Source organism: Engystomops pustulosus, chromosome 1 (assembly GCF_040894005.1).
Source record: "Engystomops pustulosus chromosome 1, aEngPut4.maternal, whole genome shotgun sequence".
Taxonomy (NCBI): Eukaryota; Metazoa; Chordata; class Amphibia; order Anura; family Leptodactylidae; genus Engystomops; species Engystomops pustulosus.
Window position 1 is genome coordinate 243,460,611 of NC_092411.1, and position 14,468 is coordinate 243,475,078.

Below are 14,468 nucleotides of genomic sequence, written 5' to 3' on the forward strand. Positions count from 1 at the left end.
AGAGGGTACAGTATGAAGGGGAGCTGCTGGAGAAGGTACAGTATGAAGGGGAGCTGCTGGAGAAGGTACAGTATGAAGGGGAGCTGCTGGAGAAGGTACAGTATGAAGGGGAGCTGCCGGAGAAGGTACAGTATGAAGGGGAGCTGCCGGAGAAGGTACAGTATGAAGGGGAGCTGCCGGAGAGGGTGCAGTATGAAGGGGAGCTGCTGGAGAGGGTACAGTATGAAGGGGAGCTGCTGGAGAAGGTACAGTATGAAGGGGAGCTGCTGGAGAAGGTACAGTATGAAGGGGAGCTGCTGGAGAAGGTACAGTATGAAGGGGAGCTGCTGGAGAGGGTACAGTATGAAGGGGAGCTGCTGGAGAAGGTACAGTATGAAGGGGAGCTGCTGGAGAAGGTACAGTATGAAGGGGAGCTGCTGGAGAGGGTACAGTATGAAGGGGAGCTGCTGGAGAAGGTACAGTATGAAGGGGAGCTGCTGGAGAGGGTACAGTATGAAGGGGAGCTGCTGGCGAGGGTACAGTATGAAGGGGAGCTGCTGGAGAAGGTACAGTATGAAGGGGAGCTGCTGGAGAGGGTACAGTATGAAGGGGAGCTGCTGGAGAAGGTACAGTATGAAGGGGAGCTGCTGGAGAGGGTACAGTATGAAGGGGAGCTGCTGGCGAGGGTACAGTATGAAGGGGAGCTGCTGGAGAAGGTACAGTATGAAGGGGAGCTGCTGGAGAGGGTACAGTATGAAGGGGAGCTGCTGGAGAAGGTACAGTATGAAGGGGAGCTGCTGGAGAAGGTACAGTATGAAGGGGAGCTGCTGGAGAGGGTACAGTATAAGGGGAGCTCCTGGAGAGGGTACAGTATGAAGGGGAGCTGCTGGGGGAGCATATTGTGAAGGGATCTACTGGGGGGGGGGACTGTGTAAATGGCAGATGCTGGGAGGGGCACAGTATTGAGGGTAGCTACCAGGAGGGGCGAAGTGAAAAGGGGAGCTGCCGGGAGAGGCACAGTGTGAAGTGGAGCTATTGGAGGGGGCACAATATGAAAGGGAGCTGCTTGGTGGCAAAGTATGAAGGGGAGCTGCCGATGGGGGCACAATATGAGGGAGGCTTGAATTTGAGGGAGCTGTGGGGAACACAATGTGATGGGGCACAAAGCGGGGAACTATACTGTGTGTGGGGGTGGTGCAAGGGGAAGGGAAAACAATGTGGCTTGGCGAAATAAATTTCTGTCCCTCTTGCTGCTGGGGGGAACAATAAAAGGAGGCTTTAACATGAGGGGACTTGGGAGCTCAGTATCAGAGGGGATACAATGTGACAGGGAGCTGGGGGACACATTGTGAGGGTAACATTGAGGGCACTAAGGGGGAAATTATACTGTGTGGGGGTGGTGTAAGGGGCAGAGCAAAAGGTGTGGCTTAGGGCTAAACCATGCATCTTTCGTTCGTCTTTCTTTGCTACCATAGTTTGGAGGAGGTTTAGATGTATGATGGTGTCACAGGTTATACAGAAGTTATTGAATTATGCAGTTTGTCCAATAGTAATGTAACCGTATCGCTGATTCTATACAATATACACTAATAGCTGGAATAATGTCTATCTGTTCTGCCAATAAAATGTACATTATACTGTGTCTATATAAGACTAAATATTATGCTTTACTTTTAAAAGCCTTGAGACTAGAACAAAGAAAAGGCACATCTGAGGATGAAAAATCTATTGCTGATGTCTTTAAAAAAATCGGATTTCGGGTACAAATTGAGAAAGATAAAACATGTACAAAAATAATGAGTATCTTGGGAAAAGGTCAGTATCGTGGACAATACTATCACATTATTGTATTATGATAGCATTCAAATGATATATCATAGCAAATATATATCAAAATATAATGTATTACAGCAGTAAGGAAAATGGTAAGGCGCCGTTCACACCAGCATTTTAATTTCTGTTTAAAACTCTTCCATTTATAAAAATAAAAAAGTGTTTTAAAAGGATGAAACACTGAGCAGGGGTATGATATCTCCTTGTCCTGGTCCTTTGACTTCTCTGTTACAGTCCCATATTAGAGATACTTACCTACTAATATTTTCCTTTTTCGGGCCCCACTTTTAGTTTTGCCCTGGGCCCCATTTTGCCTAAAACCGAGTTTACTAAACACTAGATAAAAATTGACATTTCATAAAATCATAGAAATAGAACAGTTCAGCTCAGGACTGATAATCCGGGGGTATAAGCCCCAGGTCTAAAAAAGGTGCAAACCAGTATTGATGCAAATATAGTTACAGGGGAGCAACATGAAAAAATCTTCAATACATGGAAATCTGCCCCATAAAAAAGACACTGTCTGCTGCGCTACTTTTTCTGCTATTTCAGAACGGAAAAAGGAATGATACCTGCCGAACGTAGGCTAAGTTTATCAAGGCTGGCATAACATACACCCATTCTCATCCCCTGTGCAATGAAGCAAGTTGCATCTAATTCATTAAGAGTCTTAGCAAGTTAAATCCCATGTAGATAGGGGATCCTTACAGTGGTCAATCCAATTCTAACTAGTGAATGGAAAGTTGAGAATGAATCTTAATACTCCATTTGCTTACTTTGGTAGTCTTGAATGTTGCTGAAGACAATGCTCAGTTATCTCATGGACTCATTAGCTATCTCCTGAACAGTGAATGGGGTATCTCAAGTTAGCCTATTGCCGTCCTCTACAATTTCCAACACTCCCATAGTTTTTTTTTAAATAACAGCAAGAGGACGGAGGACAGGAGGCCATAGTAAGAGAGGCAGGGAGTCACAGTATAAGGAGGATGGAAGACAGGGAGTCACAGTATAAGGAGGATGAAGAACATGAGGCCACAGTATGAGGAGGATGGAAGACAGGGAGTCACAGTATGAGAAGGATGGAGAACATGAGGCCACAGTATGAGGAGGATGGAAGGCAGGGAGTCACAGTATGAGGGGGTAAGAGGACAGGAGGCCACAGTATGAGGGGGTAAGAGGACAGGAGGCCACAGTATGAGGAGGATGGAGGACAGGAGGCTACAATATGAGGAGGTTGGAAGACAGGGCGTCACAGTATGAGGAGGATGGAGGACCAGGGGTCACAATATGAGGAGGATGGAAGACAGGGAGTCACAGTATGAGGAGGATGTAAGACAAGGGCATCACAATAAGAGCAGGATGGAAGACAGGGGGTCACAATAAAAGGGGAGTGGAGGACAGGAGGCCACAGTATGAGGAGGATGGAAGACAGGGTGTCACAGTATAAGAAGGATGGGAGGCCACAGTATGAGGAGAATTTAGAAAAATTTGAAAAGTTGACTTCCTGGCTCTTATAGTGCAGTTCTAATATAATTTCACTTTATTTTTCCCCTTAAAACAGATAGTGGATCTAAACTAGAAAAAATGTACGTTGGGGCAGATTTACTTACCCGGTCCATTCGCGATCCAGTGGCGCGTTCTCTGCGCTGGATTCGGGTCCGGCCGGGATTTATTCCGCCGTCCACCAGGTGGCTCTGCTGCGCTGAAAAGCATCGGAACGCGCTGGAGTTCACCAGCTCAGGCTGAGTGAAGGTAAGTGCAATCTCCGCGACAGATTTTTTGTTTTAAATGCGGCAGTTTTTCCGAATCTGTCGGGTTTTCGTTCGGCCATGCCCCCCGATTTCCGTCGCGTGCATGCCAGCGCCGATGCGCTACAATCCGATCGTGTGCGCCAAAATCCAGGGGCAATTCAGGGGAAATCGGCGCAAATCGGAAATATTCGGGTAACACGCCGGGAAAACGCGAATCGGGCCCTTAGTAAATGACCCCCAATGTATTTCAAAAACTGCAATGTGGTGACAACCTTATCTGTTTTCATTGTTACATTTTAGTTGCAGAGGATAATCACAGCAATATCGGGTGTTTTGTGTGTTTTATAATGAGTCATGGAGAAAAAGGAATATTTTATGGATTTGATGACTTTATCAAAGAAGAAGACCTGTTCGCTTTATTTGAAGGAGAAAACAGCCCACATCTTATTGGGAAACCAAAGATTTTCTTTCTACAGGTAATCATACATTTTTTAGGAAAACTTTATACAGGTTGTCTGTAGTTTGAAAAACATGGCTGCTGTCAGGTTCGCTAGGGAGAATGCTGGAACTTCTGGTGGTGGCAGCAGCGTTCTCCGAACCCCGGCGCGTGTCCGCGCAAACTCCACCTCTCGTCCTGGGCAGCGGCTGCTAAGATCTCGCGCTGTCTAGGAGTGGCTGGGACTTTGAACCTCTGCTTGGTGCCTGTTGTTCTGCACCGTGAGGGGTTAATTCCCAGATGCTGTCCAGCTCCTATCAGGTTCTGGAGGTGGAGTTCTGGCTGCATAAATTGCAGCTTCACTAGTCACCTGTGCCAGTGTTTGAAATCTCTTTCTCCACTTGCTTGCTGCACTAGGTTGTATTGCTCTGTATCTGTATTGTTGTTACCTCGGCTAGTTTTTGACATTGACTATTTGCTTACTGACTTTGCTATTGACGTACCCTCCCGTTGTGACTCCGGCTAGTTTACGATTCTTTTGTGTTTTATGTTCGTCAGTCTGTTTGTATTTCCCTTCCCGCACTTAAACCAGAGTATTCCGAGTCTTCAAGTAGTCGCCCCACGGTTTAGCGTGGGGGGGCTATAGGAAGGGACAGAGGCTGGGGCAAGCTCAGGGCACACTATCCCCTGTCTTTTGTGTACCCAATCCTAACAGAAACACTGGCCACTCACAGGTCTGCATCCTGTATCCGACCTGCTACATTCTCTCCTTCCATGGAGCCTTTGTCAGCTGTGGTCGCTCAGGTCCAGACCCTAACTCAGCTTGTTCAGGATCTAGCTTCCCGTCTCCAAATTCAGGAATCTATGCAGGTTCCACAACAGACATCACCGCAGGATCCACTGCCTCCCATGCCTGAACCTAAGGTTCCTCTCCCTGACGTGTTTTTTGGTGACCGTAAGAAATTTTTTTCATTTCGGGAGGGCTGTAAACTTTACTTTTCTTTACGCCCTCGTTCATCGGGCACAGAGATTCAAAGGGTGGGCGTGGTAATTTCCCTGTTGCGTGGGGATCCGCAAAATTGGGCTTTTTCTCTCCCACCTGACTCTCCATCCCGTTCTTCTCTTGACGCTTTTTTTTTCTGCTCTAGGCCAGATTTATGACGAACCTGACCGCCGAGCACTTGCAGTTTCCCACCTTAGATCTCTGTCAGGGAAAACGGACAGCAGAAGATTATTGTGCCCAGTTCAGACAGTATGTGACTGACTCGCAATGGAATGACTGCGCCCTAAAGGACCAATTTATGTCCGGACTGTCAGACCGAGTACAGGACTTAGTCTTAGCTTATGCCGAGCCTCAGACATTAGATGATGCTATGACTCTGGTCATCCGAGTTGATCGTCGCCTAAGATCCAGGCGATCACCTCGGGTGTCCTCTGACTGTCAGCCAGCGGCCAATCTGTCTCCGGGTAGTCCAGAATTGGAATCCATGGAGCTGGATAGCATCTCTCCTGCACAGCGGAAGCAACATCGAATGAGACATCATCTTTGTTTCTACTGTGGAACACCTGTTCCAAGAGGCAGCAGCAGGAAAACTTCCGCTCCTAAGCAGTAGTCGGGGGGACTGCTTAGGAGCTCAGGTACTCCCAATTGTGTCTAGAATGTATTTACCTTGTACTATTAAGTTTCAGTCTGTTTCCTGCACTGGTCGCGCCTTTTTGGATTCAGGTGCTGCGTCTAATTTAATTGATTATAGTTTTGTCTCTCAGTTTCGCATGTCATTGATTCCATTGTCCACTCCTATCCAGATGTCGGGTGCGGATTTGACCCCTCTACAGGCAGGGTTGATTAAATTCCGAACCCCGCAGATAAAACTTATGGTAGGAGCTATGCATGTAGAATGGTGTTCTTTCCTAGTTATGGAAAACCTGTCTGAAAATGTCATTCTTGGTCTACCCTGGCTCCGGATCCATAATCCGGTAATTAATTGGGAAACTCTGGAGCTGGTTCATTGGGGTCCTCACTGTAAGGATCACCTGTCCAGAGTTTCATTATGTACAGTAGTGGCGGAAGATCAGAGTCTTCCAGGTTTTCTCTCTGATTACTCAGATGTGTTTTCAAAACCCTTATCCCAAGTACTTCCTCCTCACAGGGAGTTTGATTGTAAAATTGACCTTCTTCCTGATGCTAGATTGCCAAAGGGTCGTATATATAACCTGTCGGTACCTGAACGGGAGGCACTGAAGAGTTATATTGATGAGAGTTTGGCAATCGGACATATCCGTCCTTCTGAGTCGCCCACTGGGGCCGGGTTCTTTTTTGTTGAGAAAAAAGATGGTGGTCTACGGCCGTGTATTGATTATCGAGAATTAAATAAGATAACGGTAAAAAACTCAGGTCCTCTCCCCTTGATCCCGGATCTCTTAAATCAGGTTTCTGGGGCCCAAGTTTTCTCTAAATTAGATCTCAGAGGGGCTTATAACCTGATTCGGATCCGGGAAGGGGATGAGTGGAAAACCGCATTTAATACACCTTTGGGACACTTTGAATACCTGGTTATGCCCTTTGGTTTGAGTAATGCCCCAGCGGTTTTTCAAGGGTTTATGAACTCCATCTTTCATGATTACATCGGTGTGTTTATGGTGGTTTATCTAGACGATATTTTGATTTTCTCTCCTGATATGGTTTCTCACCAGCAACACCTCCGCCAAGTACTTACCAGGTTGCGCAAAAACCACCTCTTCGCTAAGCTGGAAAAGTGTGTTTTTTGCGTCCAGAAGGTTTCCTTCTTAGGTTATGTTGTGATTCCCTCTGATGTACAGATGGATCCGAGTAAGGTTCAGGCGCTCACGGACTGGGTTCGGCCTACCAATCTTAAGGCCCTACAACGTTTTTTAGGTTTCGCTAACTATTATCGGAACTTTATAAAGAACTTTTCCGTGATCGCCAAACCCCTCACGGATCTAACCCGTAAGGGTGCTGATCCGAACAATTGGTCCCCTGCCGCTTGCTCAGCGTTTGAAACTTTAAAAGCGGCATTCTCGTCAGCCCCAGTCTTGGTTCAACCTGACCTCTCTCTACCGTTTGTTGTGGAGGTGGATGCCTCCGAGGTAGGAGTTGGTGCAGTGTTGTCTCAGGGGTCCTCCACTCTCACCAGACTTAGGCCCTGTGCATATTTCTCTAGAAAGTTTTCCTCTTGTGAGAGGAATTATGATATTGGTAATCGAGAGCTCCTTGCCATTAAGTGGGCATTTGAAGTCTGGCGACACTTTTTGGAGGGAGCTCTTCATCCGATCACTGTGCTCACGGATCATAAGAACTTAGTATATTTGGATACTGCTAAACGTTTGAACTCACGTCAGGCTAGGTGGGCCTTGTTTTTCTCTCGTTTCAATTTTGTGGTCACCTACCGACCTGGGTCAAAAAATGTGAAGGCTGATGCCTTGTCCCGTAGCTTCGGGACTCCTGAGCTTCCAGAGGCTACTGACAGTAATATTTTGTCTCCAGGGGTTGTGCTGGCAGCTGTCTCCTCCCACCTCTCCTCTCAAATTTTAGCAGGACAAAGATCTGCACCTAAAGACCTTCCGGAAGGCAAATTATTTGTTCCTCTTTCTTGTCGTTTGAGAGTGTTGGAGGAGACGCATTGCTCGGTGTTGGCAGGTCATCCGGGAATGCGGAGTACCTTGGATCTCTTGAAGAGAAGTTACTGGTGGCCTCACATGACTAAGGATGTGCACGCATTTGTCCAAGCCTGTCAGGTCTGTGCGCGAGGAAAGACTCCCAGGAGACGTCCTGAGGGGCCTCTTCTTCCGCTTCCAGTTCCCACCAGGCCGTGGTCTAAAGTGTCTATGGACTTTGTCACTGATCTGCCAGCGTCTCAAGGCTGTACAGTGGTTTGGGTAGTAGTGGACCGTTTCTCTAAAATGGGACACTTTGTTCCGTTAAAAAAGTTACCTTCAGCTGAAGAATTAGCTGAATTGTTTATACAGAATATTGTACGCCTCCATGGTATACCAGATGATATTGTGTCAGATAGGGGCGTACAATTTGTTTCCAAATTTTGGCGAGCATTTTGTTCTAGACTGGAAGTTAATTTATCGTTCTCGTCGGCGTTTCACCCTGAGTCTAATGGTCAGTCCGAGAGAATGAATCAGGAGATGATTCAATATCTGCGACTTTGTCTCGGACAGTCAGGACCAGTGGGTGAAATTCCTTCCGTTGGCAGAATTTGCTATTAATAACCACAGTAGTTCGTCCACACAGGTATCTCCGTTTTTCTGCAATTATGGTTTTCATCCTCGTTTCTCTTTTTCATCTGTGCCTGTCTCTAATATTCCTCGAGCGGAAGCTATTACATCCAAGTTGCGCTCACTCTGGTCACAGGTTCGGGGGAATATTCAGAGGGCACAAAATTCTATGGTCCAACAAACTGAAAGAAGGCGCACTAACTCCGATACGTTTGTGGTGGGGGATAAAGTGTGGTTATCCACGAAAAACCTTAAATTGAAGGTCCCCTCTTTGAAGTTTGCGCCCAGGTTTGTGGGTCCGTTTGTTGTTACGCATATTGTTAACCCGGTTTCCTTCAAGATTACACTTCCAGCAGGGTGGCGGGTCCATAACACCTTCCATAAGAGTCTTCTGAAGCGCTATGTTGAGCCTGTTTTGCCTCTTTCTGACCCTCCTTCTCCATCTATTGTGGAGGGGAATCTGGAATTTGAGGTAGAAAAAATTGTGAATTCCAGATGGGTAGGTAACTCCCTGCAGTACCTGGTCCATTGGAAAGGTTTTGGTCCTGAGGATAGGTCTTGGGTTCCGGCTAGAGATGTTCATGCTCCACGGTTACTTAGGTTGTTTCATCAGACCTACCCTCAGAAGCCATCTTTAAGATCTAGGGGTCCGAAGGCCCCCCGTCAGGGGGGGGTACGGTCAGGTTCGCTAGGGAGAATGCTGGAACTTCTGGTGGTGGCAGCAGCGTTCTCCGAACCCCGGCGCGTGTCCGCGCAAACTCCACCTCTCGTCCTGGGCAGCGGCTGCTAAGATCTCGCGCTGTCTAGGAGTGGCTGGGACTTTGAACCTCTGCTTGGTGCCTGTTGTTCTGCACCGTGAGGGGTTAATTCCCAGATGCTGTCCAGCTCCTATCAGGTTCTGGAGGTGGAGTTCTGGCTGCATAAATTGCAGCTTCACTAGTCACCTGTGCCAGTGTTTGAAATCTCTTTCTCCACTTGCTTGCTGCACTAGGTTGTATTGCTCTGTATCTGTATTGTTGTTACCTCGGCTAGTTTTTGACATTGACTATTTGCTTACTGACTTTGCTATTGACGTACCCTCCCGTTGTGACTCCGGCTAGTTTACGATTCTTTTGTGTTTTATGTTCGTCAGTCTGTTTGTATTTCCCTTCCCGCACTTAAACCAGAGTATTCCGAGTCTTCAAGTAGTCGCCCCACGGTTTAGCGTGGGGGGGCTATAGGAAGGGACAGAGGCTGGGGCAAGCTCAGGGCACACTATCCCCTGTCTTTTGTGTACCCAATCCTAACAGCTGCTTCCTTCCAAACACAGCACCACACCTGACTATGGTTTGTGAGCAGCTGTATAGAGATGAGTGTAGGTTATCTGCAATACTACACACTAGCCATAGTCAGGAGAGGAGCTGTGGAAGAAAGCAGATGTGGTTTTCAACCTCCGGACAATCCCTTTAATATCATTAACCCCTTAAGGACGCAGGGTTTTTCGCCTCATTTCTCGCTCTCCAACTTCAAAAATCCATAACTTTTTCATTTTTCCGTGTACAGACCTGTGTGAGGGCTTATTTTGTGCGTAACAAATTTTACTTTCCCGTAATGTTATTTATTTTAACATGCCGTGTACTGCGAAGCTGAAAAAAAATTCCAAATGTGGAAAAATTGAAAAAAAAACGCACGTGCGTCACGTTCTTGTGGGCTCAGTTTTTACGACTTTCACTCTTCGCTCCAAATAACACGCCTACTTTATTCTTTGGTTCGGTGCGATCGCGGTGATACCAAATTTATACAGGTTTTATTGTGTTTTAATACATTTTCAAAAATTAAACGAATGTGTACAAAAAAGAAAAAAAATTTTTTGCCATCTTCTGACGCTAATAACTTTTTCATACTTTGGCGCACGGAAATGTGTGAGGGGTCATTTTTTGCGAAATGAGGCGACGTTTTCATTGCTACCGTTTTGAGGTCTGTGCGACATTTTGATCATTTTTTATTTCATTTTTTATGTTATGTAAAAAGGTGTAAAAGTCGCATTTCGGACATTTGGGCGCCATTTCCCGCCTCGGAGGTCACCGCCGGCCGTAACCGTTTTTATATTTTGATAGATCGGGCATTTTGGGACGCGGCGATACCTAATATGTCTGTGATTTTTACTGTTTGTTATGTTTTATATCCGTTCTAGGGAAAGGGGGGTGATTTGAACTTTTAATATTTTATTAATTTTTTTTATTTTTTAAACTTTTTTTTTTCTTTTTTTTTTCACTATCTTTTAGACCATCTAGGGTACATTAACCCTAGATGGTCAGATCGCTGCTACCATATACTGCAATACTTCTGTATTGCAATATATGGCATTTTTGCAGCACATTCATTACAATGAGCCACTGGCTCATTGTAACGAATATGCAGCTGCCAGATAGCCTCGTGTCAAGAGAAGACACGAGGCTACCATGGCAACTGATCGCCACCCCCCGATGACGTTCGGGGGCGTGGCGATCAAAAAAAAGATGGCGGCGCCCACGCGCCGCCGTCTTTTAAACGCCGCCTGCGACTTTGCAGGCGGCGTTTAGGGGGTTAATAGCCGCGATCGGTGCAAGCACCGACCGCGGTTATTAGCGGTGGGGGTTTTATGCATTTTGCAAAAACCCCCACCTTTGTATGAAGAGGACTCAGCCCGTGAGCCCTCTTCATACACTCCTTATACCTCTGCGCCGTAGAGCTACGGCGCAGAGCGTTAAGGAGTTAACAAGTATTTCAACATCACACATGTAAAATATAATATATCATGTGGAAGGAAATGTGATTTATGACTTCCAACATAAATTAAAAAAAAAAAAAAATATATATATATATATATATATATATATATATATTTGATTTACATTCAACAATGAAAAACTTTACTGCATAAGACATTTAATCTAAAAAACAAATTATACCCAGTTTTTGTTTTAACAACTTTCTAATTTGCAAGATATCTGGTGCAATTCACCTGGGCAGTCTATGCGTGCACTGAGTTTAACCAGTGGTTCTGCATCGTCATCTATGACCTGTCATCGTCATTACTTTACATATTTTACACACCATCATTTTCCAAGCCACCAGGTTGACACCAGTGATGGATATCGCAGTGATGGATATCTCCATCAGTACCATCCTTGCAGCCAGATAAGAATTGTAACTGAAGCTGAGCTACATCTCTCACTGTGTGCCAGGCAGCATTGCTGTGAGCATGCACCATTAAAAGGAAATTTACCACTTGTAATGTAGTATCTAAAGCTTTGCTCTAAGAACAGGAGGGGAGGCCGAATGTGATGCACACTAGAAGCGTGCATAATTAGTAGTCACGCTGAGAGTCGAACCCCTGCACCCAGCCGGAGCGCACAAACCTAATTTATATGTTGTCTTAAGACGTTTTCTGGATTAACAACATGCTATTGTGCCTACAGAAGATATGATCCGGCAGCAGTATCTAAACAGAATAGGTATATTTGGTTTAGATACTTCTTTATGTAGTTGTAGACATTCTTTTAAAGGAACCTGTCACCGTTGTTCCAGGATTCCAGGATCTACTTCTGTTCATTGATTCCTCATGGTAGGTTTCCTCTAATAGATGATCTTTACCAATTTTCACTTTAAGAATTAGTGGCACGGTGCCTCCCTTAAAGGGAACCTGTCACCTCTGTTTGAAAAAAATCAGTTGCGGGCAGGTTCCCTTAGAGCCCTTATAGCATAGCTTTCTTCAGGTAATAAAATCGCTGCTCCGAAAAGGGGAAATGAACATTTATTCTCTGCCTGGTAACCAGGGAGAGAGTCTAGCGAGTCGTGGTGGGCGGATACATACATGAGAGTCCCGCGGCTTGTTTACACCTCCTTGTCCTACGTCATCCGGCTATCGGCTGAATTATAACACAAATGCGCGGCTTTACTGCTTAGCTTGTTAAAGTGAAAATTGGTAAAGATCATCTATAAGATGAAACCTACCATGAGGAATCTATGAACAGAAGCAGATCTGATGGTAGATTCCTGCCTGCTTCTTCCATAATCTGTAATTTAATAATCCTGGAACCTAATCTAAGTTTATTAAAGTAATATGTAAATTAACTGCAGAGGCTACTGGGGCGTGGAGAAGCCTTAGCTCCCAGTGTCCCGGCCAGGCTAGTACACGCCCCAGTAGCCTCTGCAGTTAATTTACATATTACTAAAATAAAGTTTTTAATAGGTTAAATGAGGTTCCAGGATTATTAAATTACAGATTAGGGCAAAGGCAGATAGGAGGAATCTACCATCACATCTACTTCTATTAGTATATTCCTCATGGTAGGTTTCCTTTATAGAAGATTTAGAAATTTATTACGGATGATCTGATAGCAAATGACCAAACCATAACATGAACAGGCCAGTGTTACCCGGCTATAAAAAATCCTTGAAGTAAATACAGAGGGTCATTATTTATACTTTCTTTTTATGTGTCAGAAATGCAATGGGAAAAAAATAGACTTGGGCGTGACTCTACATGGAGCAACAGAGGCAAATGCAAAAGTAAATATGATCCCTACTGAGGCGGATTTTCTCTACCATTATGCAACAACTTCAGGTAAAATAATAGTACTTTACATAACACAAAATGATAGCTTTACTTACCAACAGGCACCACATTTCTTTCAGTAGAGACGGGAAAAATAATGGTGCAAGAAATTACCAGAGAGTTAATACTTCTGTGCACCAAAGTAAATATCTGTCTGTTCTCATTACAGGTTACGTTTCCTGGCGCAATAAGAAGGGCTCCTGGTTTGTGCAGTCGCTTTGTAAAGTGCTTGAGCAGTACTGGGATAAGAAGGAATTGCTGCATATTTTGACATTGGTGAACCGTAAAGTCGCAATTGAGTTCAAATCCCAGCCAGACGCATTTAAACAATTGCCCTGTTTTGTCAGCACACTTACCAATCTTTTATACTTTTATTAATACTCTAAGTTTACCTGTAAAATCACAATGCGATACAACTATTAGAGTAAATCCAGGTTTTTTGGTTTCATGTTACTCCACTGTCATTTGGTTAAATAAAGTGTCATGCAAGATAAAAAGAAAGACTGTACTTCACTGTAAAACCAAGAGATAGAAATATGTATAGCTTTCATAAAGTGATAGTCAAAATATTTTGTATATAGGAAGGGACCTACCTCCTTTAGAAGTGTGGCATTCACTAGACTGGGGCGCCAGACCGGGTAAGGGTATGCAGGGTTGATTTCCAATGGCTCATATAACTCACAGTTGCGTCCAGTGAGAATATGTGCAGCGTATACTTGAACTCCAGCTGCATTCGGGAATTGGGTGGTACTCTGCATGGCCCTCCTTTCTATGTTTTACCTGTGTTTTATTTGTGTCTTTATTCAAGGCTCCCGGAGAGGAGCACACAGCCTCAGGGGCTGCCATTGGAGCAACAGACCCCTAGGAAAGTGCCACCCCTACTGCAGAAGACCCTTGAATGGTTTTGGTCTGATCGTGGGTGTTAGCGACGGGTGTCGGCTATACTATACAGCCAACACCCGCAGCTTCTGGCATCGGCGTAGTTCGGCAGCTGGTGCCAGAAGCTAGATGTAGTACTACGTCACGATGCGGCAAGTCCTTACCGCCCGTTACATAGTACTACTTCCAAATTCGGAAAGGGGTTAAAACATCATACGATTTCATCATATCGGAAAAAAAATAGAGCATAATCTATCTTTTGCTTGAAATACACAAAGACTCCTCGGCTTCCTAAGGAGAGGGGAGGGGTGAGGAGCATACGTTGGTGTGCATGAGGCCTAAGCATGTAAAAAATAAAAGGTAAGGCTTCATTCACATTTTGCTTTGCTAAGCCTTTGAAATATCGGATGGATTCTGGTGTGTCCTTACAATGGATGGTAAAGACGTATCCTACTGCATACACATTGTATAGTGGTATAGGTCATCCTATTCCTTCTCCTCTCTCCTGCAACTGGCAGAAACCAGAGATTATGCTGCTGTTCATGGTGTTTCCCGCAGTGACTGGCACTTTCCTTATATATCCAGTGACATCACTAGGGATATTCCTGAGCGTACGCTGAGCAGAGGCCGGGGGAGCATATACTTTGCTCAGCAGGAGGGAGCAAGACAGAAAATCCGTTTCCAACAGTACACATTGGGGCTCATTTACTAAGGGTCAGAACACCGCACTTTAGTCGGGTTTCCCAAATATTTATGATTTGCGCCG

At 45.2% G+C, this 14,468-nt stretch overlaps 1 protein-coding gene across 1 annotated transcript in view; it reads left to right on the forward strand.

Moving 5' to 3' along the window:
- LOC140076456 (caspase-3-like) overlaps window positions 1–13,333 on the forward strand; it is a 30,168-nt gene extending 16,835 nt beyond the window's left edge. The window contains exons 4-7 of the mRNA XM_072122985.1: window positions 1,660–1,794; window positions 3,864–4,039; window positions 12,712–12,832; window positions 12,993–13,333. Of these exons, the coding sequence (XP_071979086.1) occupies window positions 1,660–1,794; window positions 3,864–4,039; window positions 12,712–12,832; window positions 12,993–13,201 (641 nt within the window). The 3' untranslated portion in view covers window positions 13,202–13,333. The remainder of the gene's footprint in view (window positions 1–1,659; window positions 1,795–3,863; window positions 4,040–12,711; window positions 12,833–12,992) is intronic.
- The last annotated feature ends 1,135 nt before the right edge of the window (window positions 13,334–14,468 follow it).